General features: G+C 39.0%; 2 protein-coding genes across 2 annotated transcripts in view; one reads left to right on the top strand and one right to left on the bottom strand.

Annotated features, from left to right (window-relative positions):
• The first annotated feature begins 1,019 nt into the window (after positions 1-1,019).
• On the top strand, positions 1,020-5,960 carry SVIP (small VCP interacting protein). Its single transcript, XM_054283641.1, has 4 exons — positions 1,020-1,379; positions 2,541-2,591; positions 4,733-4,846; positions 5,652-5,960. The coding sequence occupies exons 1-4, from the start codon at positions 1,317-1,319 to the stop codon at positions 5,664-5,666; spliced, it is 243 nt and encodes an 80-aa protein (XP_054139616.1). The 5' UTR covers positions 1,020-1,316; the 3' UTR covers positions 5,667-5,960.
• A 5,567-nt stretch (positions 5,961-11,527) lies between these two features.
• Positions 11,528-26,931, bottom strand: part of GAS2 (growth arrest specific 2) — a 74,440-nt gene continuing 59,036 nt past the window's right edge. Inside the window, exon 8 of the mRNA XM_054283639.1 lies at positions 11,528-12,421. Within this exon, the coding sequence (XP_054139614.1) occupies positions 12,203-12,421 (219 nt within the window). The 3' untranslated portion in view covers positions 11,528-12,202. The remainder of the gene's footprint in view (positions 12,422-26,931) is intronic.

Genomic DNA, 26,931 nt, shown 5'->3' with positions numbered 1-26,931 from the left:
TGCCTGATTACAGATGGATGGAACAAATACAAAAACTTAAATGCGTACTTCACAACAAAGTATGGCATCACAAGCTCATGAAATAAATGCTAGGAGAAGAACAAAAAAGATAAACCTTGTTCAAAATTACCGAGGTAGACAAGAATCTTGGCAGATGTTGCATGATCCTTTATTAAGAATACATTTGTGAAAAAATGCATATTTTATGATTGGCTTTTCGCAAATATTAAAATGAATATTATATATGTTGTGTTAGAAAGTTATGCTGTATTAATTCTCTTAAGTAGTGTGTTAAATATAGTTTTAGCTTATAACAAAATGTTAAAATAGAAACTGTGCTATGTAAGATATCTCTTTCTAAAGAAAGGACTTGCAGCGAGGTAGCAGCCACAGAACACCTGAATCTTTCAGAGATAGAGAATTTATTGCTCCATTATCAGAAGAAATGAACTTCTTCCCACCTTGCTCAGGCACGAAGATGCCGTCAGGATTCAGGGGAAGAAGCTGACACTGCCCAGACAGAATCCTGTGTTGGAATGGAATTTATGCATCATGCATGAGGTGTATGAATATGCAACAGGCTGTTGCTTTTAAGGGCTAATCCTCTGTTAACGTGGGGCCTTTTTTGGGCTTATTTTGCCCAGAAAGAGGTACCTGGACTGTCCGCAGCTCTTCGTTTTTATTGTCTCATATTGTCCTAATCCAAATTGTCCAAATTATTATTACTCTAATTGTATTATTATTTTTATAACCATTTTATTACTATTTAACTTTTAAAACTTTAAAAACAAGTGGTTTGCGTTTTTCACACATTTTATACTCCTCGCATAACTTGGGGATTGATGTACACACCAAACACATAAATCAAGTTCACTCAGTTTCAGGAAATTGAAACACTCCATTTCAGGAAATTGAAACACTAAATTTCAGGAAATACGGTAATGCCGGAGTCTACTATAAATAACTGGAAGAGAAGGTTTCTTCCTTTTCTCTTAAGAAAAACTGGAAGAAACAGCAGAAGAGCCAGAAAGCGCCACCTTCGATCACCGGACTGAGACAGGTCCGGGCCTCACAGCTGAGCGGGGGCAGCCCGGGCGGGCTCGGCACGGCAATGCTGCCTGCCCGCGGGCCCCGATACCCATCGCACCGTGCTCCCGTGCCGTCACAGGCAGCATTCACCATGGAACACCTTCCACGGAATTCACTACCGGGGGCACTCGCGCGTCCCCGTTCCAGCCTCCGCCCCCGCCGGTCCCAGGCCGGGGCGGGCCCTGCCGCCGCTTCCTCCGCGGGGCCGCTGCCTGCCGGGGCTCGCCATGGGGCAGTGCCTGCCCTGCATGGGGGACCCCGTCAAGGACGTGGTGGAGACGCCGGACCCGGTGAGTGAAGGGCGGCGGGGGCTGCCCTGTCCTTCCCCGCTGTTTGTCACCGCCTGGGCGGCCGCGGTGCGGGGAGCGCGGGGGCGGTGACCTTCCTTCATTCCTTCCTTCCCTCCTTCCCTCCCTCCCCGACATGGAGGCCGGGCCGCGGGGCCGCTGCAGTGCCCCGGGAGGCTGTGCCGGGCAAAGGGAGCCGGTCCTTGGCCCCCGGGCCGGGCTGCGGAGAGCTCTGGGGCTGGGGGCACCCCGCAGCTCGGGCCTGGGCCCCGGATCCTCCTCCTGGTGCTGCTCTGCCCCACGGTCACCCGTGGGCACTGTGGTTCTGTGCAGACCGGGCGGAACCTCCTCCTGCTGCCCTGCCCTGCCCCACGGTCACCCGTGGGCACTGTGGTTCTGTGCAGACCGGGCGGAACCTCCTCCTGCTGCCCTGCCCTGCCCCACGGTCACCCGTGGGCACTGTGGTTCTGTGCAGACCGGGCGGAACCTCCTCCTGCTGCCCTGCCCCACGGTCACAATGCTGGGCACCGTGGGTCTGTGCAGACCGGGCAGAACCTCCTCCTGCTGCCCTGCCCTGCCCCACGGACACCCGTGGGCACTGTGGTTCTGTGCAGACCGGGGGTTCCCGTGGGGCGTGTTAGTGCATAACTGTGGCCAACTGAGCCCCATTTTTAAAAGAAATAGGAAAAGCTGTGCTTGTTTTTTCCCGGTGGATAGCGATGCTCGCTTCTAACTGCCCTCCACTGCATGACATTTTTCCTAGCCCGTGTCTGTGGGGGCTAGGAAAAGCGGGAGAGAAGGAAGGGAGCCCCCTTTGTAGGGAGAGCAAGCATTCCCCTTCCCAGACTCTAAAAGGATGTTTCATACACTCCGTGCCATTTCACCCCAGGCTGGGTGTTTTGAGTGAAGGTGCAGAAGAGCTGAATAGTGATTTCTGGTGGGGTTTGACTGTATATATGTCAGCTCTTCTGGCATATTAGTCACTAAAAACACTTTGTTCTTGCAGGCTGGCAGTGCAGGGACAGATGATGCTAATTACCTTGGAGTTGTCATTTTGTGGGAGTTAGTATCACAGATTTGAGTCATACTTGAAAATTAAGACTTTAAAAAGAATGCAAAGACTATATTGAAGTAGAATTTCACTGTCTTTAACATTTTATCTAGGAAATAAAAAGAAGACAACTAGCAGAAGCTGCTGAAAAGAGGCAGATGGAGGTAATGTCTGATAAAATGTCATTTGTTGAAATTATTTTTAGGTAACTGGTTTATGGGAACAATGGCTGTGGCTTCTCTGGTGACACTGGGTATCATGTTTGGATTGTGGGAATTTTTGTTAAGTACTTTCTTGGTATTATTAATGTTGTACATTTGTACCTTTTTTACATCTATTAAGAATTTCACAGGTAGGTGCTCTAAGACCATTGCACATTAACTGTGCTTGTTTGGATGGGAGATATTTTACAGTAGTTTGTAAAACAACCTAAGAACTGGAACAGCAACTTCAACATTAATTTTTCCTTGTTCTAAGACTTGAAAACAAGAGATAGAGAAGTATTCAAACAATTGCAGTGGCAATTTCAAGTGGTACTGCACTTGTACTTTTCTTAAAACTGCAAGTTGTATACACTTGCAGATTCTTCTTTGTCAACAAGGCAACAGATTTTGAACATGTTTATAAACAAATTTTGAACATGTTTATAAGCTCGGATTCCAGCAAAGATGTAGTATTAACTCAGTCTTTTGTCTTTTTAAGATTGCCAAGCTTAGATATCTTTAAAGTTAGAAGAGGTAGGATACAAATGTTCTAGCAGAACAGCCAGCCTGGTTTATTTTCCTTACATAGCTCTAAAAAGACTTAGAGCATATACTGTTATTGTAGATTTGGGATGGTGTGTCTTGGAGAGCACAGCTGAACTGTGAAGAGAAAGGATTGCTATTTGTGTGAATGTTAGTGACATTGCACATTGAATTATGAATTGGCCATTGTGCTCAGGACCACGTTGACCTGGTTTGAAGGGAGTTTAGTAAATAATTGGAGCAACAGCTGAGTGATGCATGAGACTCCTGAAATCCTTGATTTTGTGTCATTCTATGTACTAAAAGCAATCCACATGTTGTTTTCAACCACAAATGGGTTTTTAAGCATAACTGTAGGAAATAGCCAGCTCTTAACTGGCTGAAAAGCTTTCCTGAGAGGAGTGAGAAGTGAAGCAATTAGAGTTGTGGATGTCCTTGAAGCTTTGTGGGACCCATTATGCTGGCAAAGAAAAATGCAAATATCACTCTGTTGCTTTTTGTTTTCTTGGAAGACAGAGAGATAAAGTATCTAAAGGATTTTTCAGGACTATCTTTGAGGTGATTTTAGCCTTTAAGTGTTGGATAATGGAGATGTTTTGCAAGCAGCCATACTTAGTTTCACCCTTGTGAGGGGACAAGGGAGTAGATCAGATGTCCTTCCTTCTCTGCTTCTCAGCTGCTCATTATCCCTCCTGACATCATGTGAGCTGTGCTTCCTTTTGGGGTGCCCAGGCACTCTGGGGACCTGGCTCACTTGGACAGCCAGTTTCCTAAGAGGCAGAGAACATGTGGGCGAAGTGGGTTGTTATTTTCTGCTAAGATTTGTCTTGGTACCCCACTGAGAACAGCTTGTTGTCAGGACCTTGAAATTCAGGTGAGAACATTGCTGGCTTGCCTTGATGGATTTTAGCATCTTTTGTATGAGTTCTGCTATGTTATTATAACCCTAAACTTAGATAAGAATCAGTTTTTAAAATTTCTTTTTTTCTAGTTCATGGTGTTAACTGTAATTCTGATGCTCCTGCCATCTAGTCTAGATTGTCATTGAACAGTTCCACAACGATATGGAGCATGCAGTTCAGAACAGATTTTTCATTCTGCTGCCCACACACCCTGTGACATTTTGAAGGGTGGACTGTCATGCAGGGTATTTCTCAGAGATCACAGCTGAAAAGTTTAACTTCTTCACAGCCTGGGCTAGCACTACTAACACAGGTCTTTCCCTCCCCTGTTCATGAGGGGAAAAGTAGGCTCTGATAGTGAAAAAAACAGACTAAAAATTTGTGGACTTCTGGTTCTGCATCTGAGGATTAAAATATCTTCACCTGGATGTAATAACAAAGGGAAACAAAACCACCCTCACTTACCTGTGGGACCAAGAGTTCTCAGAAGGAGGAAATTTCCTGGAAGGGCAGCCTTGATGCAACAGTAGCATCACTAAGTGCTTCAGTCTTTCCATGCAAACCACAGTTCATAAAACAGTGTTGGCAACACTTGTAGTTTGGTTTCTCTCCAGAAAAATCACTAACTTGGTCTTACTCAAATGTGTTTTCTCCCAGGCTTCCTCTCGAGGTATTAAGAATGTGCAGTCTGTAGAGCAGAAGAAAAAGAAGCAGGAGGAAATAGAAAGAAGAATGGCAGCTTCACGTCCTGGAGGAGAAGGAGGACTGAGAGTAAGTTTTAAAAAGAAACAATGTGATTCAACTAGCCATATATTCACTGTGAAAATCTGTTTTGTCATGTAGAAGATTGAATGACTTGAGGAAAAACCAAGAGGGAGGGAGATGGAATAGAAATGGGAGGATGTGTCATTGCCATGCAGTGTTCTTAGTGAGGCTTCATCACTGGGACAGAAAGACAGCAGCACAGCAGCCATGGCAGAGCTGCTTTTCCCCCTCCCCTCTTCCCAGTTTCTACACACATGATGCATCAGTTTTGCAGGTTTCAGCACTGGGGCCCTCGTCACTGTGCTGCCCTGTACCCAGTGTCCCTTTCAGTGCCAGCTGAGGTTGTCTCTCTCCCTTCAGAGCTTACAGAAAACATTTGCACTAAGTAGGGCAGTGGTTTGGCGGTTGTGTGTCTCTCATTACAAAAGAAACATCCAGTGTTGGCATAAAATTACTACTGTTGCTATTCTAATGGGAACTTTACCTCAGAGGGACAGGCAGAGAGTTAGTGAAGAATTACAGCCTCTCCAAAACAATAGATGTGTCTGATCATTGGAACCCAGGCTTCACAAGCCTTCATCTTTGCCCTCAGTACCATACATGATTCAGGAGGCAGGAGTTTGTGTAAGTTGCCACTGATACACTGCATGTCCACCACTTGCTGGGATAAAAGATTAATTGAGAATTTAAAGGTGAAATGGAGAATTTATTGTAGTTCGACAACTTTACAGTGTTTGTTTGCTTTGGGATTTTTTCCTTTCTTTTCCTTATCTTCATACAAACCTGTGGTGTGTTTTGTTTGTTTCTTTAGTGGCAGGTTGGATAACACAGGAGTTGTGAGGAGAAGACGTTTGATGTTTACTGCCAGTAACTGTCAGTTCCTGCAGCCCGGTGGCACTTACTCATCGTGTGGCTTTTGCTGTTTACCTCTGAAGACTCAGCAGCACCTTGCCATTGTGGGACAATGGATGTGGAAGCAGTCACAAAGAAACTTAAGAACTAATTCTGAACACTATGGTTTTGCCAGTTTCGTTTGTTTGTTTTCCATGCATGTTTTATTGCTTCCGTGCCAAGACTTCCTGTCAGCTGGAAGTGGCCTCGTGTGTAGTCAGCCAAAATGTGTGTAACTGTCGGGTCAGTTATGTCTGTCTGTCTGTGTGTCTGTGTGTGACTGACCTGAGCAAGCTCAGGTGCCCACCTGTTGGTTTTGATGCTTATTTCAAGCTCCACAATTAAGCTTCTCTCCAAGTCCTCATGTAGAAAGTTTTTTCACATATGTATGTATTTGAACATGTGGATGACAGCATTTCTTTTCTGTTTCCTAATGACTTGCACTGCTTAGGAATTTAGTGCCTTTTTGAAAAGAGAAAAGTAGAGTCATGGCAGGTCCGTACAAATGGGATAATTTTGTCACTAGTAAAAGAAGAAATAGAAACCTTTATAAATCCTGTGTACTTAGATCAAGAATGCCATTTTATTATGTGTATAATAATTGTTCTCGTTTTCTCATGTGGGTTTCTTTTGAGTCTGTAAGTATTTATAATGAACACTGAAAGTTAAACCATTAAATTAAAAATCCTGTTATTAGTTGTATTCATTTCTTTCCACAAGAGGGCAGTGCTAACCTCAGGATTTCGAAAAACGAACAGGGAAACAGTTACTATGTCATCACTTTGCCAGTTCATTTCCAGAAGTTTGTGTTATCTCTTTTGGTGGGCTACTTACAGTGCAAAAACGTTTTCTTTTCCCCAGAGAGCATTATGCACATTGTGCATGGGCTCAGTACTGCAATTGCTGCATTTCTGACCTACTCAAGATAGAGAGGCTTTTCACCACCCCTTGAACTATGTATTTTGTCTTTCACATCTCAGTACTGCCCAGTGCTGTCCTGAGAGTGCAGTCTTGACACAGTTTCCTGGCTTAGCCTTCAGAATTGAGGTGAGAAGGGAGAATCTGGATATTAACATAATGGTGTTTGGGCTGATAAAAAGCTGTATCCTTGGCTGAAGACTGCCTTCAGTTTCCTTTGGTTGCTGGCAGTTGCTCTCTTCAGCGTATTAACTGTTCATAATAATTCTTTTAAAGTCTAGTGAAAATGCAGATTATAAAAAGGTATCTCAGACATTAATTTGAAATGAGAATTTCAGTCTAGCACCAGAGAAGGTGTCCTACAAGACACTTAAGCAGCACTTACACTTTGTTGGTCACTTGGGGTATTTAAAACTTTAAACATTCTTCTCTTCATTTTCTGTCATATGTTCCTTTGAAACTGCAGCCATGTCTCTTGTCATCCGAGCCTCTGCTTGCATTAGTGCCATGAACACTTTCATTTAAAGGCATTGAAAGAACCTAGAGAAACCATCACATTCTTCTCTCTCTGCATCCTTTATGTGAAAGCCAGAGCTGTGTGTGCTTCTTAAGACCTGGTTTTGAATGTTGGATTTACTCTATGGCTAAGGAATCACATCAGAGGATGTGGGAGTGTGTGGTTCTAGATTATAAATCACCCACAAAGCTGTTTCAAAAGATGTTCCTATACCATACATATCCAATTGCCCAAATGGCCAGGCTTAGCTGAGTGGGAATTATTTGAGTAAATAAAGCCCTTTACTGTTGGTTTAAGTTTTGTTTCAGTTCACAGAGAAAGCAGAAACTACTGCAGATCAGTAGTGTACAGCTGATAGCAACCTGCCATGTGCCACTGGACAGCAAGGCTGGGAGCCACGTTAGCTGAGAGCTTCTCTCTCCTTGCAGATGTCTTTCCTGTCTTTCTTATTGCTTAGTGCAGCAGTAGGTTTGTGTGAACCACAAAAAGAGTTTTGTCCTTATTTCCCTCAATCCTGCATGTTTCCTTCACCTCAGAGGCTGTTAAAATGCACCTTTTCACATAGATTATCTAGATGGTTGATATTTTGTTTACATCAGTACAACTCTTTTTTCCCCCTTCATCTTCTGAAAGCGCAGTCATGTACTTCAAAACCTGGCAGGCCAGAGCCCAGTGCTGGTAAACTGGACTGAAATGCTGACTCTCCATGACTGTGACAGCATCATCTTTGTTGCAGTAACAAAGTGAAACAATTTGCCTCTCCATAGGGTTAAAATACAAGGTTATGCTCCAATGTTTGTAGCAGGAAATTCCCGAGGTTTGGGAAGACGCAGAAGCTGTGTGTGCACAAGGATGGGCAGCAGCAGTGGGCCCTGAGGAGCACAGATGGCTTCAGCGTGTGGATTTGGCACAGTGACAAGACAAAGTACTGGAGAGGCAGCTCATCAGGCACAAGCAGTGCCAGCAGTTTTTCCAGAGTCTGGTGTCACAGACATATTTTATGAAAAATCCTTTTGCTAGGATCTTTTTCTCCTGAGAAGCTGAGAGGCCTCAGGAACACAATGTAAACAATGGTTATCTGCTGCTGTGGAATGCAACAGGTGCATCTGGGATTGGTCTCATGTGGTTGTTTCTAATTAATAGCCAACCACAGTCAGCTGGCTCAGACTGTGGTCAGTCACTAAGAGCCTGAGTGAGGGATGTGGGGCACTCCAGGGGCTCTCCAAAATGCAGTGTTCCCACCTGTGTTCCACCTTACCTCAGCTGACACACACAGGCTCAGAAAGGAGGAGGCAGAGCTAAGCAGCAGCCCTGTGCCTCCTTCCCTTGTCAGCATCTCTAGGAGACACTTCTGTACCTCTGTGGTGGGGCAGACAGCTCATCTTCCACATCTAAAGTGATGTAATAAATGTGTAATAAATTCAGGATTGAGTCTTCAGTTACAAGAAACTTGCTGTACCTTCCCACACATATACTGCCTTGTCATTTCACTCATCCACACCAACAGTCCTTTAAATAGCTGCCAGAGATTTTCCATATTGTCTCTAAATTGCTGTTGAACAAAAAGGTGGTACTGAAAAGGAAGAAGCAATTATCCCTGTAATAAAGATGTGAAAACCCCTATCCTCAATCAGTGATGTAAATAATCCTGCTTAGAAAAAAATTGCCAGGTAACGGATGAATAGCAAGGGGACAGAATGCACTGTCTGTAAAGAGCAATAACAGATATCACAGTTACATTTCCAAACTAGTTCTGAATGGCTTCCAGCATGATGAGTCATATTTGACATTATACAATAGTAACTTGTTTTGTAAATAATTTTACATCATTTATCCATTTTAAGATTAGGCACAGTTTATGCACAGGCATCTCCCAAGGGGTTTGGTCTGCAAGGACTTTGAGAAAAGGCTTTGTTGTAGCTCCTATCACTGGAAGTTTTTAGGACTTCAGCCTCCCCAATATTCACATTCAGCCAATTTACTCAGCAAGAGAGTTAAAATCACTCCATCATGGAAAATGACCTCAGTTTGTTCTGCCCCTGTCACTGCAACAAGGGCTGTATGCCTTTGAGCAAGATTCTGCTGCTCAGCTTCAGCTTTATAAATTGAGCCATAGGTTCCTAACAAATTTTCCAATTCCTACATTGCTACAGGACCTAATTCACAATGGAAATATAATTACCAGATAATTAACACTTACCTCCAACCCCCTCTTCCAGACTAACCAGCTTACAGCATTTCTTTGGTTGTTTATTTTATTGATGCTTTCATTTCCTCCTCTGTTATTCACACCCACATCAATGCAGTCAAAAGCAGCAAGTCCCACCTGCATGTTTTTACATCAGGTGGTACTGGAAATACTTTAAAATAAAATCCTATAGTCTCCCATTCTAGAACTGGCAAAGTTGAAGTTTTCAGTCAGGGAGTGTTTTAATGTGATTTTTAAAAGACATTTGAGTACCTCAAAACAAAAAAAAAGAGACTATTTTGACAGGTACAGTCCAAGCACATGGACAGGGATTCATGTTTAGTTAAAAATCTCTGTTTGGATTTACTGGGACTGTTGGAGTTTACTATTAAAATAAACTTATGAATACCTTTTTTCCAATTATCTGCTCTGATTTATTAATATGTAAACAACCACAAATATTTAAAAAACCAACATCATAATAACAACACAAACTTAGTCTTGGGTGATGGAAATAAAGATTGAACTTGAAGATCTTGGAACTCTTTTCAACCTCAATGCTTCTGTGAAATCCAACTAATTATGTTTAAAAACCTAGCCATTATTTCTAAACAAACATCTCACATTTTCACGAGTGATTTTTTTTCCTTCCCTTTCCACTTGAAAACAGATCTCTGAGTGCTTATATTAAGATCATGATTTTTTTTCTGCTATACTACATTTTTTATAAAATTATGCTGCTTGTGTTCTGCTTTCTGCCCCCTTAAGGAGGACATATGACAACTGCTATGACAACTGAGACTTCCTATGGCTTTTCCAAAGATCTATTGCTGCATATGTGTTTAATCTCCCTAGAAAGTGGTTTAAAATAAGAATAAAAGGCTGTAACTTTGATGCCGTGCTGCTTTGTCTGCTGCACCAAACAATTGTGAGCTGTTTGTATTCAGCAGGTATTTTTAGATGGTGAGGTAAGCCTTTTCCACAGAAGTGAGATACAATGTGCTGATCTTAATAAGGCATGCAACATGAAAGATGGGCTTGATCCTTCCTAGCCCACAGACATTTTTCTGTTAAAGACCACAGGAACAGATCATAAGACCATTAAAAAAAAAATAACATCAGAAAATAGAGAAAAATACTAGTCAGTATTTTAAAAAAAATATTTCCAGGACGCTTTTGAATGTTTTTCCCTGCAAAGAAAAATCAGTTTTAAAAAAAATACGGGTATTTTTGTGTTATCTGTTTGCTCCTTTGTGCAATTATTAGGGCAGCGAGCAATGCTGAGCATGGGAGGCATCCAGTCAGTAGCAGCAAAGTGCTGCCACATTTCTCCTCACAGAGAACAGCAAGGCACAATTCTTCCCAAGGATTTCTGGGATTCACATTCTCTAAACCTCAGAGGAAGGGAAAACACAATTCTCATCACTTGCTGTGCCTATGCAGAATGCAATGTGGAGATTGTTCACCCACAGTGATGGTGTTCTGTTCCCTCGGCCTGTCAGGGCCAGGTGTGTGTGTGTGTGTGGGGACTGTGGGTGACAGCCACGGGATTCTGGGCACTGTGAGCACAGTGAGTGCTGGGCAGATTCAGCTTAGATTAAATCTATATAGTATAATATAATAAAGTAATTAATCAGCCTTTTTGATATCCATGGAATCCTCCTCATCATTCTCTCCCCCTCGTCACAGTCGCCTTAGTCGCCTTTGATTTACAATAGCAAAGTAGAGATGAGTGATCACAAATAATAAGAGACTCAAAATGTAGGAGTATTTTAAAAATTTTATTTCATTTTTAAATTTATACAGTCAGTGAAACAATCCTATAAAATGATTTTTCTAGGATGTTACAAGGCACATAAATTACCAAATATAAACATAGAAAAGTAGCCAAAATAATGAACTAAGCCCACATACACCTTTAGCTATATTAGAGGTGTGTGAATGATTTTTGAGAATGTGAATCGCTCTATTTACAGGGTAATGAATATTTCACATTTAACAATAACCAACAACATTAAAAAGAAGGGGGGGGGGAAGTTCATCTCCAAGAACGGAGCCACGTTTTGTGACTCCAGAGGGACTCCTTGGGTCTGAGGCTGCGCAGCTGTCACTGCTCCCCTCATGGGCTGCAGAACATCCCTGCTACTTTTAAAAGTAAATTAAAAAAAACCAATGATAATGCTTCCACATTGGGCAGCTTTGTCAAAACCAGAAAGGATCTACACATAGATCAAACACTCAGCATTGTCTCCAGCTTTAAACAGTAAAATGGTGTGAAGGGGTTTCTTGGGCTTTTTCTTTAAAGTAATGGCTTTGAGAAGTTGTTTGGCATGCAATAAGCCATTATATTCTGCTAATTAAGAAAAGATTGTGAAACGTACAAATGGTCAATTTTTATTTCATTTCAAGAGACATTGCCAAATAATTTCTCCAAGTACCCAATTTCCACCTGCATATATATATTTCAACTAGACTAACAGTCAGGGATTCAAAGTAATAAGATTTTGGTACAAATATATTTCATTGCGTATTTTCTTCTATTAACAGGATCCACTCCTTTATGTAGCTCTAAGTATACATTCACATAATAAAGAGTAATAATTTGGCTAAAAAGATATGTCTATTTATTATCCGATTGTAGTAATTTGCCTATCAAGGGTAATTTGCTATAAAAGATACAGTACCAGAAATAAATAGTTCTAAATTCAAAGATCTTCAAAATGGGGTGTCATTTCCAGTCTGTGTTAAATTTTCCAAAGTCCTTTTAAAGCATTAACTAAATTCACTACACTTAGGAGAATAATTTGGACTTACATACATGAAGTCCCACTCACATGAGAAGCTTATTTCACTTAATTTCCTTCTTGGTTTTGTAATGGGCAGAAACAACCAGGTAATTGTCTGGATTCATGTCCCTGATGTTTGGAGACTTGCTCTGGACTGGAGATGTTTTCCCATCCACTCTGGAGATCTGAAGCATTCTGCACGGGTCGTGCTTCAGCAGGTAACCCGCAAACGTCTCCCAGCCTCCTCCCACACGAACCATCACGTGTTTGTTGTGCAGCATCTGAAATCGCACAGCAGGGAAAGCACAGACACTCTTCAGAGGCAACCAGTCACAAAGAAATCACACTTCTACTGCTGTAAAAACCTGCTTGCTTTAACTGAAAGCCAAAAACATATGACGGTAGTACGTAAAAGGAAAGGAAATACTGTACTATAGAAGGAAAAGAAATAGTAGAGTGGGTTTCATTTGCATTTTTGTGGGGAAGGATGAAAGTTTGACAAGGAAGTCTCACAGATGCTTGGCAGAGAGACTTTTAAATGTGGAGTCTGATGAAGGAATAGAGATGGAAGCAAGTTCTGATATGGAAGAAAAGAATTGCTGAGCCAGTCTCACTGCATAACCAAGGAGGCCAAGGTGTATTAGTTAGAAGGGATTTTATGGCTTAGAGCAAAGGATAAACCCACCCCAAACAAGAAGATGTTTTTACCAAGCAGAAAGAGAGCACAGGCAAACAAGGCAGCCAATGTGGCAAGTAGAAAAAAGGTCTCAGAATTTTCCACTGCAAGAAAACTGAAAAACAACTTCCAGCTTAAACTGTAATGTACTGACTGTTAGTGAATGCAGAACAGTAACATGAATATGGTAATTATAGCAGTTATGATAGGCTAGAGATAACAGTTAAGGTGTAGATTGGTTCTACTGTGTTAAGATGCTCAGCAAAAGAAAGTATATAATGCAATGTAACCAAAAGAAAAGTATAGAATGCAATGTAACCAAAAGAAAAGTATAGAATGCATCTGTAACCTAAACTAAGGGTGCAGCTGGAGCTGACAGCTGTGGGCACAGCTCTGTCACCCACCACCCTGGACTGCTGGAACATATAATAAATTACATTTTGGAGATACAATAAACTGCATTTTGGAGAGCTGCTGGAGTCCCACATCTCTCATTCAGGCTCTTACACATTTTAAAAGTAAATTAAAAAAAACTGTAAGAAAATGAGATGTTATTTTAAACTAAAGATTTTCATATTTTATGTAAATAAATGCCACATGTTCTTCTAGTCCTGTAGCATGGAGTCTTTCTGTTCTTCATGAGTTTAGTAGAAATATGTCAGGGAACATTAATACTTAAAGATTATTTTTTTAAAATATATTAGTAAAGACACTGTTTTATATTGAATTGAAACTGGCTTTTCCTTACAGGAGTAGCGAAGGGCAAACAACCAAAACAATTTCCTCTATCTCTAAAAAATTTAAGAAAAAAAAAATTAAGAAAATGAAGTTACATTTATTTTAACAATTAAGTCTTGCTGACAGTATATTCTAATAAAATAGTTTAATGCTGTAATTAAATAATCCAATGAGGTACATCACAAGTATTTTATCTGGGTTTGGAAACACTCGAATTTTCTGTCTATTTTATTTATTTAAAATAAAATGTTAATTTATTTATTTAAATATAATACTACTACTACTACTACTATTACTACCACCAATAATAATAATAATAATAATAATAATAATAATAATAATATTTGTTAAAATTTATTTAATTAAAATAAATTTTTTCTCCAAGTGCCAGTACATCTTTTCCCTTGCCTACCCTTGAATTCAGTTGGTGATTTTACTAATTTCTCCCTGTTGTTTCTCCATGCAGAACAGAAAAATAAATTCCAGTGAGGTATAATAAAGCAGCACATTCTATATTTTATTGGTTTATTTTATAACCAACGTGAATGCCAAAATTAGAAGTTTTCTAAATTCATTCAAACGAATTTGATGCAAATTTTCAGAAATTTATAGGTAGCTGTTTATTGCTACATGAAGTTTTTCTACTTCTCTGAGAATTCAGAAAACACCAGAGTCTGTGACAGGCTCCTGATTATTTGCTTGCAAGCCAAATGTAGACATTAAAAACATCTCATTAGCAAAGATTATGCAACTTCATCACTAGAGTTCCTCATAAAACTTATAGCAAAATCCTGAGGTATTATCTGATTTAATCATCAGCCGGGTTCTATTTAGATACAGTCCTATTTTGAAAAGTTTACAGACACTGTAGCATAAATAATATAAAAGGCAGTAGTGCTGTTACACACAGGGGACTCCCTTACACACAGGGAATAATTCACAGCAGAATATGGAAGAAAATCAGCTTCCAGTGGGAAAGCTGGAAAGCTTCCCTCCAGCTACACTCTCCTGGCTTTCATTCCCCTTTTGTCACGGAATTTGTGTCTTCTTAGAGAAATGTTTTAGTCCAATAAAACAATAAAGCTTATTTTAGACTTTTAAAGGAGTCACTTATGTGCCTGAGTGCAGGTCCAAGGGATTAAAACTAAACCTCACCTCTACAAATCTGAAAAAGTGCAAATTATGTAGCCAATTCCAGGTACTAATTATTCATCCATACTGAAGTGATCTGTTTGCAGTCTATTAATGTATATTTTGGCAGATGATAATTTATTAGTCCCTTCCAACCTAAATTACCCTAAAAATAAGTAAAATTAAGTCTTTCTCCACCTGAAAACCAGGAAATATGCACTCCTCATTTTCCCTTGTCATCCCTCATTAAGTCACATTTTGCCTAGCTCCCCTCTTTATATAGGATTATACAAAAATGTTTTGGATAAAAATGTCTTCTGGTTTTAAAAGTTCCACATGATGCAACCTTAGCCATCACATATGGATTTGTTTGAGGGGCAGCTCTGACTTTCTGTGTTGTCATTCTAAAACCCCAATAAAATAGCCTGCACTTCCTCTCTCTTCAGACACCATGATAATGACATGGAAAATGGATGGCTCTCTGGATTAACATCTCCCTCTCATTTTTGGGGAGTTATACGTTGTAAATCACACAAAACAAATCTCTCTTAGTTGGAAAAAACGTCATAAAAAAGCTCAGACTGAAAAAAATATGTCAAGAACATATGTTAATTGCTTGTCACAGTATGTCTAGCTGTGCTACAATTTGGTTTAAGAATTAACATACTTTCTGAATTATAAAGAATTTTATTTTAATGTTATATCTTGGTCTGCATCAAACACATCAACAGGTATCCACTTAATTCATTGAAACAACCTCTGTTTCAGATCAAAAGGACAAACAGACTTTGTTTACACAAACACATAGAAGACAGCTCTTGTCATTTGGAATAGGAAGTGAATTGCTTCCACCCAACTCATCTTTATTTATTTGATTGGTCACTTTGCTTGTGTGTGGATTTCTCCTTTTTCTAAACTGGCATTACTGTCCATTTGGCAACTGCCTCCATTTCCAAAGCCACTCCTTTCTGTGAAAAACTTAAGCAAACAAGGGTAAGCAAAGTGGAGTTAAAATGAGACTGCCTTTGTCTTTCGGTATTCAGTTTCTTTCCAAGACTTTTATATTCCATTTGTCAGTGCCTTAGACATTAGTACCTCCTTTGAGATTTCTACCTCATGACTTCCCAATTTATTTTTGCAATAATTTCCCAAGTTGTTAAACTACTTTATCAGCCAAAAATCTTTTTTTACAGTGTTTATGGAATACATATATATATATATATATATATATATATATATATATATATATTTATAATGCTACAATAAGGTGTCATGTTTTTGGTGCAGCACTGGTAACACAACAGGGAATAGAAAACATCTGTGCTGAAGACAGGCAGAAAAGTTAGTGGCTAGTGATTCCAGTGAAATCAGACTGCTGGAGCTCAAAAACAAACACTCCATATATTACTATACCTTCTTGGTATGACCTATAATATGTTAAAACACTGCTTAAGCAACTTATAATTCATACACGATTGCAAATTACTCCTAGCAGGAAGGCAAGTGGAACCTGTAAAATGGTTTAAAACCTGGGAACAGGGCTCCCAAGTATCCCAACCCGGTGCCTTTCACCATTACACAGAGCTAAATCCTGCTCCACTCTTTTGGTTTGTGCAGAAAGCAAATCTCCACCAAGCCTCACAACAATATGAAATGAAAACAAAAATTGACTTAGATTTAGTCACAGCTCAGGAAACTAGCCTGTAATCAGGTCAGAAACCCAATACCACGGGGAAAAAGTTTGTAAATTGTTCCTACAGAGTTCCCCTAGAAGAGGTACAGATGTGGAAAAGGTGATGGCTTACTTACATCTGGGTTTAGAAAGGTCTGCAAGAAGCAAGGAAACACATATTTGATCATGAAGACACAGCGTGTCTAAAACTGACTAGGATGTTAAATTATTAAAGCCCTATGTCATCTAAGAGAAATAAGTCGTTTCACAAGCCTCCATTTATAGCAGGGAGCAGGTAAATGGCATGTTTGCAGTGCTATCAGGAACAATGCACCAGAAAAATCTTCCATGTGATGCGTCAGGAGAACATCATTCTAGGACAGCAGCACAGCAATTGCTGAAAACAGCACTCTGGTAAATCTAACAGGGTATCACTGAAGATCAGCCAGTTGTGGGTTGTGAGAGGTACATCAACAGCAGGGTGGTGACAGAATAGGGAAGTAGAAAACAAGATGTGGGGATGAGCAAAATGATAACACACAGGTGGCCTAGAAGTACCCACTGGAATGTTAGAGACATTGAGAGCCAAGGTGTCCTGGGCTGATTCATACTGGTGTTGTACTCCATATCTGGGCCAAAACCTCTTTCTTGAGAAGGCTGACATAGAACAGAGGCCAGACAGAGTTAAAGTATAAAGTAGGGATTCATTAAATGGATCCACCTGGGGCAGCACAAGAGCCCAGCCAGGGCTACACCCAAAAGGAACCAAAATGGTCACAAAATGCACGACAAGTCACAAGGTCTGTCGCTTTTATAAGTTCTGCTCCATTTGCATATTGGAGATAATTGTCCAATTATAGCTTTAGCTTATGAAGTCCCATCCTTCTTGTTTTCTCTCCTCCCATGCTCTGGAACTTGTAACAGCTGGCCTTGGTCCCAAGCTAGAAAAGGAACCCTGTATGGCACAGATAGCTATTGACCTCTGGAATTAACAGCTGTGTTAAACATTTCTACAAAGGGAAGACACTGGGACTGACTGTAGCAAAGATATTGCACTTAATGAAGCTGCTTATTTCTGCTTCCAGACAATAGCAGGCTCATTGAAATAATTATTCCAAGTGTTCCTGCCTAACTAACTGAAATTGAAATACATTTTTGTACCGATACCAACAACATGACAGTTTGGACATTTCAAATTCTTATTCTCGATTTAATTTTCCCTCAAACCTTACATTTGGCTTCTGTCTGAAACTATTCTATAGAATTTGGAAATAGCATATGTTTAATGTCTAACACTAAATCTTGCTTTACTGTTTGAAAACAGCATCCAGCATAGGTGAGCACTGTGTGCAAGAAATAACACAGAGGCAGAAGTAAACAGAATTCCTGTTCATTAAGAACAAGTGCATTTCTGACAAGTGAAGGCATTTATGCCTTGGATAAAGATTAATCATGTCAAGGAAAATTATTTCTGTGGGATTCATGTTCAGAATGGCATTTGCAAGTAAAGGGAGTGTGCATTTCCAAGCACTGTGGGTGACATCTGGGGCATTGAGCTCTGAGGGCAATTAAGGTGACACTTTTTATTTCTTACTCTCAGGACACATTTGTCTGGGCCAGCCACAAGGAGGACCCTGTCCCTATCAACTGAAATGTGTGATATTGAGCAGAAATCTAGTTGCTCTTAGCTGCAACACTGACTCATAAGAAATATTTTATGCAACACTCAGCAGAAGAGATGATATGGCAAACAGATGAAATACATAAAAAGAAATCAGACAGAGTTTATGAGAGCAAGTGAAAGTGTCAACTTGCAAATGGTATGTCTGGATGGAGTTATGGAAAACCAGATGTAGTAAAATCAAATAATAGAGGGAGGGGAAGACTGTATTTAAGAAAAAAAATTTAAAAACATTAGCATGAGGCTGCTAAAATAAATTTATGAGAGATTTCTTAAAAAGAAGAAAAAGACTTTACTCTTACCTTTGAATAAAAACCCAAACAAGCAACTAATTTTCTTAATTGCAATGATTAATCTTTCTATTAGCATTTGGGGCCCTGAAAAGTTTCTCTTGAGGAAACCCAAATAGCTAGAGGCAATTCTCTCTCACTTTCTAAAGTCAACTAAGTTTTTACCCCCCAAGAAATACCTCTAAAATAACGTATTAGAGCAGTGAGGTACTATTCAGAATAAGTTAGAGGCAGAACTTAACAAGAAGTAAAAACACGAGTTCCATCTATAAATTGTGCACAAATTTAAAACAGAAAACCCACTGAAGACAAAAAGGAATTAATTTTACCCAGACTATCAAGATTCTCCTAAGTTACATTCCTTTAAGGATGTTGAGTCACTTACAGAGTGTATTCATGCAGACTGATCATCTGTTCAGATTTTGCCACTGAATTCAGCTGATCTGGGGTTTCACCATGCCAATGTGAGTGGGCTGCATGTGAACATGCTCGTGTTACAGGATTGCAGAATACATGAAAATGTTCCCATGAATCCTGAAGTGCCATCTGTTCTCCAGCTATTTTATCAAGACTCATTCTGTCTCTTCTAATTTTCTGCCTCAAAACAGCCAAATAAGAGAAAGCACCTCCTGCAACTAAACAAAAACCTGCACATCTTCCTCTACAGAATTATTCCCACTGCCTGCCTCTGGAAGAAATGTAAATGTGGTGACAGATGTTTCAGGTCCAGCACAGACTGATTTCAGTTACCACATGCACCCAACTGCAGCAATCTGTGTGTTTCCCTGTCTGGATATATATTTATTGGTTTTTTACCTTCCAAATTGCTTCAAACAGCTACTTTCAAGAGTATGCAAGATTAACACAGAAGCTGGAGTTAAAATGCTTCCTTGTTTCTTTTATTATGCATCCCCATCCTCTGGGATAGCAGTACAGCAAACCCAACAATTCCTTCCCTGTAGCTGTGATCTTTGTAATATTTGTCACAAAAGTGATTGTTGGCCATTTCCCCCAGATCACTGACTTTTGCCCCCTGTTGAAATAAAGATTCTGCCAGTCCTTCAGTGGTTAAAATCATGACCCATAAACTTTAAAATTATGTTTAATTTTATTATTTAATTTTAAACTCAATTAATTATATTACTTATTTAATTTTTATTATAATATAATAAAGTTTTTGTTATAATATAATATTATTTATTATGTTTAATTTTATTATTTAATTTTATTATAAAATTAAGTTTGAGATACATCGTCAAATTGACCAAAGCATTTCAGTTTAACATGTGAAGTCTAAAACAAACAATCAATCAATCAATCAATCAAACAAACAAATAAACAGCATGTCTAGAATCATCACAATTCAATTCAGTAGCTTAGTATAGCATATCAAAAAACCCAACCAACCAATAAAAAATCAAAAAATCCCCACAAAGCCAAAACCATTGAAGATGTCAAGTCAGGACTGCAGTAATAAGGAAAATCACAAGGAGGCAGGCAAACATCACAATCAATTGAAAGCATGAGAAATAGGAATAAAAAAGTACACTCCAGTGAAATTAAGATCTCAAAATGGATAGGTAGCACTTTTTCATTTCCTCATGCAATAAAAACAAATAAAATTGAAACATTTCTGGATACTTTAACAAGGAACTGAATGCCATGTATTTTACGCTTGCAGATTTACCTTTGGGAAGAACTAAAAAATATGTGAGACTGTAGAGGTCTTCTGCACTACTAGTCAGGGTCACAAATACTTTGAATTTTAGATGGTTTTCTGCCTTCTATGAATTTATTCAGGATTAGCAGCTGCCTCATTTGGTTTGGCGCTATCAAGTAAGCAAAAGGAAATTGAATAGTTTTAAAGTGAGGGTCCCAACAAAAGAATACCAGGAAGGTTTGAATTTTTCTGGACATTCTCAGAATTGTTTTTACACTTTCAGATGCAGAAACTACCTGCATATTTTTCCAGGAATAGTTCAATAATGGATTTGCTACTCAGGCTTTTTACCCTTCATGGTATCACTTTCAGGAATGGCTGATCCAACCCATAAGAGAAAATAATATGTAACAGCTGTTTCATTTCCTCAAATTTATGAGATGTAGGTTTAATTATAAGCTCTAAAGACATATTTTGCACATGTCCTTCAGCAAGTAAACATATTGCAATTCTATACTTCAAGTCTCTAGGCTTGGCATAACAGGATTTACTTGTTCCAGTGTATCTGTGCACAGGCTTGCTGGCTAGTCAAAGGTAGGAACTGTGAATATGTGTGGGTAAAATATCAACATTAAAAAGTACAGTTTCTGATGACTGAGACGAAATCAGTCAGAGGGTAGATATAGTTGAAATTAGGAGTTTTTAAGATTTAACATATGCATAACGTAACTCCTCACTGAATGCTTGCAGATGAAATTGGTCTGTGCTCAAAATTATTGAGCTGTCTGTATGTTCCTGAGGATGAAGAACCTATAGTGCACAACTTCAATATGCACTAGCCCCTGCCTTACTGTGACTGCAGCTTATTAAAATAAACACATAAAAATAAAGAAACAAACAAGAAAGAATGCCACCAACATGATGCATGGCAATGATGGCAGTTATGAAGTTTAATTAAAGTGAGACATGCAAAACTGGGGAAGTTTCATTCATATGACTACACTGGCCTGAGGAGATCATGTACTAAAATCCAGAAATTATCCAAGAGAATCTATAATCAGACTTACAATCAATCTATCCCTGTGCCAAAGAATGAATGTTCTTTAAAAAAGCTTTTTAAAGCAATACAATATACTAGCCACACATAAAGCCATTTGTCCTTGGTTGCTTAGCAATCCTAGACTAGAGATGCAAATAAATTCATCCAGCCTTTATTGCTGACTAATTCAAAATTACATTCTATTGTTTAATCATTGTAAATATATTTAACAATATGGTCCTTTAGAAGGAAACTATTATTTATACTATCCTCTACAAAAAGACTCATTAAAATGTGGCCATATTGAGGATATTGCTTACAAGAATCCTTTTTTATAGCACCACCAATTAAATAGATAAAATGAGATACATCTATTGTTTTCAAGCATGGGTTATACTTCAGTCATTTAAGCCACCTACTTTTCCTCCATCTACAGGATGTTTATTTCCTGTACTTTCCATAACCTAACCCACAAGCTCCACTGAAGTCTGGATTACAGGTGAGAGAAAATGAAAACCTCCTAGGGAACAGAAGCACAAAGGAATCAGCATTGGAACAGAGAGGAGCGCAAGCCTTATGTTTACAAGTGCCCCACAGCAGTCCAGTACCCCAGAAAGGCAAGGAGAAACCAGGGAGCTGCTCTTGTTCCAATCTCCTGGCTGTATTCTGAGGCCACAATATTCCTCAAAGAGCTGCAGTACAATTTTAGTGGCAGTCCAGTAGGAGCTATTGTGAACATTTACATCAAGGTGAAACACTGCACATGGACATTTGTTGTGGAGCAGTAGTAGCTGCTAACTCACATTCCTAAAATCGATTTGGTTAATTTGCCCAAAAACCTAAGTTACATCTAGTTCTAAAGAAATGCAAATTAATTCCCAATATACTGAAAGAGATTTTCTAGCCTGACTCTCTTCCAGAAAGTTCTGGAGCACGGTGTGAAGGCTTGGCCTCCAGTTGCTTCTCCACCTCCTGCCCTCGATGAGCTGCACCTACCACCCTTCCATTTGTAACAAGCAGTGAGGAACTCTGGATGCTGGACCAATGCCACTCTTTCTTTATCCTGGATTGTATCATGTGTACTTTTAAAGAAGGACAAGTACATGGATGGAAGAACAAAAAATGAGCAGAAGACTTCAGAAAAGAAAAATACTTCCCCCCTGCCTCATACTTATACAATTCCACTTCTACAGCTTCATTCAACTTGATGTCCTTTTCTTCTTTTGAGAAATGCTCTCCTAGATTTGTAACCCTGTACTTTCATAAGCCTGTAGGTGGACCATGGTAAGGTTAAAAACATGATCTGACCAACATTTAAGATTAAAGGTAATAATGTGTGTAAGTCTGTATTTGCTCCGTTATTTGTTGTATGTCTTGTGAACAGACAGTAATTAACAATTTTTTTTTTACTTGTAGAGCAGTTATCTTTGAAAAATGCATCACTTGTATATTATATTTCACTCTTTTCCCCCATTATCTCCTCATCATAGTCCTGAGCACCAGCACGTCTCTGCTAACATTGTCCTTTGGCCTCACTCTAATGTCAATACAAAAAAAAAAAACCCAAAAACCCAAATCAATCAACCAAACAAAAAAACAACAAAAACCCCCCCTTACATCTTTTAACAACACTATGTTCTCAATTTCCAGCTCAATTTGCCTTTACAGAGAGGACACATTATAAACAGGAGCAATCTTCATAGTTTCATGTAAATTGAAGGAAATATCTGAGAAACCCAAGGTCCCAGGACCTTGCTTCCTTTGACCCATTACTGGAAGAGGAGAAGCTTTCATGGGAAAATTATTTCAGAAAAATGGGAAAATTTTTCAGAGAAAAATATCAGTGAGGTGGCAATATTCAGATAATGTTCCTTCAACCAATACCAATTACATTTATAAGAAGTGTCAGGACTCTGTAAAATACTTCAGAAAATGCATGCAAAGCCCAGATAACCCATGATTCTGGTTGGCTGCCTACAGAGTGCCTCAGATTCCTTCTGTTTTATGATTCCTAGTTATGCTGGAAACTCTAGTCCATGTGCTTTTAGATAAAATATAATAGGCAAAGAACAGAAAAGTCTCAAGGTATGTTTTCCAGCCTTATATATGAACAGTTAAAGGCAACACCAAAATGATGAAAACAGTTACACAGAAATCTGGAAACTGTCTCCTACCTCCATGCCCTGGTTTTTAAATCAACAGAGCTACATGCAAAAGCAAGAAAATTACATTTGGAAAGTATCTAGAGGCAGATTATTTTATTAGATCTTGCTTGAATTTAGACTAGAGGTTATTCTTTTAAATGAACAGGCCTGCAATAAATTTATTTAACTCCATGGGTTTCATTAAAACACCTTCTAATTGACACTGGGTTATGAGGGGAGAACAGGGGTGGCATAATTTCAATAATGTTTATCCTTAGGCTTAATTTTCTTTAAATAGTACAAAGCATTCTCTCAAAGTTTTCAAAATGATGTCAGTGTGAGTCTGTGGGGCATGATGTTACAAAGTTGGAATGAAATTATGTCACTGCAAATCCATGAAACCAGCACTGTCAGAAATGAACCAAAGCTACACTAATGTGTTTAAAAAAGTGAAAATCATCTGAATGGAATGAAAAACTTTAAATAAAATTAAGATATTGCAGATTGCAAACTATTTATCCAAGAGTGCAGTCATTGGTTTTGACTATGGATCTAAATACACATAAATATTTTGCTAGAGAGTCACATCTAGTCCAATGCCATCTGTAGTATTTTACATATTTCAACTCTACCAGATCTCAAGTGACTTGACTAGCATGGAAGTCTTTGGGCCACATTTGGCCAGAGTATAATTAATACTGGGAATTACATACCAAGTTCATCAACAGGAGAAGAGTGAAAATGGCTGGAAAGTTTAAACTAGCACACCAAGTGGACAAAATTTACTCTTGCTGCAGTGCGAAAGCAGCAAATCCACACCTGTCACTCTCCCAGCTTCTAAAAACAGCCATCCCAATGCAAGTCAGAGGTGAAGCAGTGCATTTATGAGGAGAGCATGAGCAGAAGTTAACATTTGACAACATGGCTGCAGGCTGTATCACTGACACCACCTTTTCTTGCCACACCTCTTCCTTTTCTTTCTGGGCCCAGATTAGCACTTGCCATCTTCTTGAAGCACATTTCTAACAGATTTGAACTTAAAATGGGTTTGCTCTGTAATTGTATTGCCATAGAGAAATTAAGGATTGGCATTTCAGCTTGAAAAATGTATGACTTTCAGGTATGGAAGTTAACTAATTCCCTACATCACTACTTCCCCACAGCCATTACACCCATTTTTTGAATCTCCTTGCCAGATCTACATGTATATCCTTACACTACTACTCTATTAATACTGAACATAACCAAACATACAAATTAGAAGTATTTTATTTCTCAGCCACATTAATCTTACTATTGTCCTAAACTGTGCACATATAAATCACTTCAGATGATGAAGTGATTCAGGCTTTTTTTTTATTCAGGCTTTTATTCTAAACAGTTTAGCACAAAATAAATTTCAGCTGAAATCAGTCTCATCTAGTCTGGTGTGTTAATGCTGAATTTTTAAGTGCTTTGACCCAAGACAAGATATTTTACATGGACATGAAACTGCCAGAATTCACCAATTTGGTAAATTTGAGCAATAAAAGACAAAATACTGATTTTCTTGTTCTCCACAGCCCTACTTTGACAGCACATCTGATACTAACTTTTTTCATAATCCTCACTTTTCCATGAGACAGATCCAGGAAAAATCATGGTAATACTATCACTTTTGTTCTGTGGAATTCCAAGTTTATCTTTGGAATGCTTTCCAGAAGTTTACTGTACTTTCATGACACTTGTGAGTGGCTGACCAGGTGCCAAGCCCTGAAATCCATTTGAAGTGCAGTAAATGTTACCAAAAAAACCACACTTCCTTGGCATGAAATTTTAAAGATAAAAAATTGATGGGGTTAAAAGGAGAAGCAATCAGGCTTTAAAAATGCACAGATTTTTCATATTGGGCTATTTTTCTGTGGGCTATTTAATAATTTTAGGACTCTGGTAACTCTCTTGACACAGGAATGAATTATTTCAAGTTAGTATTAGTAATTCAGTTTAGTTTTGATAGCTGCTAGCTGTAACCTGACAGCACTTCAATTCAGTCCCATGGAAATTCCCTGCTGTATATATTCTAGCATGCTGGATCTCTTTGCACTCATCAGTTTTATATCTTTCTGCAAATACCAGAAGAAACATCGTTCTAGGTTCTGGCAAAGATCTTGGAAAGGGAGAAGGTGCTAGTTGCCAAAAAGACACTGATTACTCTAACAGAGTAGCCCAGAGTGTCTGTCCTTTCCCTTCTAATATGCAAACTTGTTTCTGATTTAGAACGGATTCCTGGCAAAGGTGTTTTCCTCAGAGCTCATTTGTGGATAGCTGGGCTCTATGTCGACTCTCATCTCAGAGAACACAAACCACTTTTCACTCACTCAGAAGCATGAATAAATTTTACAACATTTAGTCCTGCATTTCAGGGCAGGAAGGCAGTGAGCACACGTAGTAGGAACAGAAGCAGTGCTTCTATTGCATGTATGCTTTTAAATCATGATTGCAATAGCAAGAATTATGTAAAACTCATTTTAAAAAATGTAACCAAAAGAAGAGCTGTGTTTAGACAAATCCAGTGTGTACACATGAAGTATGCAAGTATCCTTGCATCCTTCAATACTTCATCCTTAGATTTAACTTCTTTCAGAGATGCACTTTTTCATTACTGCCAGAATAATAGATTTTCCTTTGATAAGGTGGTCAGGTGATGCTTTGGTAAAGCCTGGAAAAGCAATGGAAACATTCTTGAGTGAAATGCCTTCTCAAATACTGTCTGTTGTTCATTGCTGCTACACCTGAACTGTGCAGCAGACAGTGCTTCCTGTGTTCCACACCTGGAGGGTGTGCCCTGGCCACATCCTAATCCATGCGAAGGCAAGATTCTTTTTTAACCTTACCTCTCCTCCTATTTTCAGGTTATCACAGAAGAGGCTCCATGCTCCATCTGAACATTTAAGAAACCCTGTGTATCCAAAATTTTATCTACTTCATTTTCTAAACACAGACCTGACTAGGAACCACTGCTGCAGTTTCTAAAAATTTCACTTGTCTGTCTACAGGTCTGCTAAATCTTTAAAGATTTATTCCATTTTTATTGAGGAACCAGTTTCCCAACTGGCACCGAGGAAAGTAATTTCTACAGAATCTTTGGGCACTGATGTCTTCACAGTGTCTCTCCCTATATGTAGTTTAATAGATACTTTTTATTATAGAGCATTTCTTCTGCAAAACAGTTTGACTAGATTCAAAATTAGCAGACATGAATATTTCAAACTCGGGGCGAAAACAGAGAAGGTTAAATCAACATTTCCTTCTTGCATCAGCCATACTTAAAGGGTACAGTTCTCCCTTTTAATTCACCTGGATGACTAAAAATTACCCAGTTAACATATTAATCCTCCTTGATGTATTTTGAGTTGACATCACCTGAATTTTTAAATTTTTAGTTAAAGGACTGTGGTTTCCCAGATAGTAGTGTGGCCCATGTGCACTTGTATGCACCCATGAATAACTATGTTCACACAAACACACTCACATAAAATACATGAAGTACCCTGTGCACAGGTAAGATGGGGTACAAAGCACACAAGAGTTCCTAAATGAAAACATATGTGTTAAGTTGGTAGATCATAATAGATCTTCATAACATTTTTCCATTTCTATAATATGAATAAAGCAAAATGAATGTGTGTTGTAAAACAAACCTTCTTCAGACTGGAGAATCAATTAAGATAGTATTAGCTTTTGTTCTAAAATGACTTTGCTTTTTAAAGTTTCTGTTATT

Source organism: Melozone crissalis, unplaced genomic scaffold (genome assembly GCF_028551555.1).
Source record: "Melozone crissalis strain CALT ecotype California unplaced genomic scaffold, PUWL_Pcris_2 ptg000038l_1, whole genome shotgun sequence".
Taxonomy (NCBI): Eukaryota; Metazoa; Chordata; class Aves; order Passeriformes; family Passerellidae; genus Melozone; species Melozone crissalis.
Note: the sequence above shows the minus strand (reverse complement) of the source record. Positions and strands in the feature narration are given on the sequence as shown.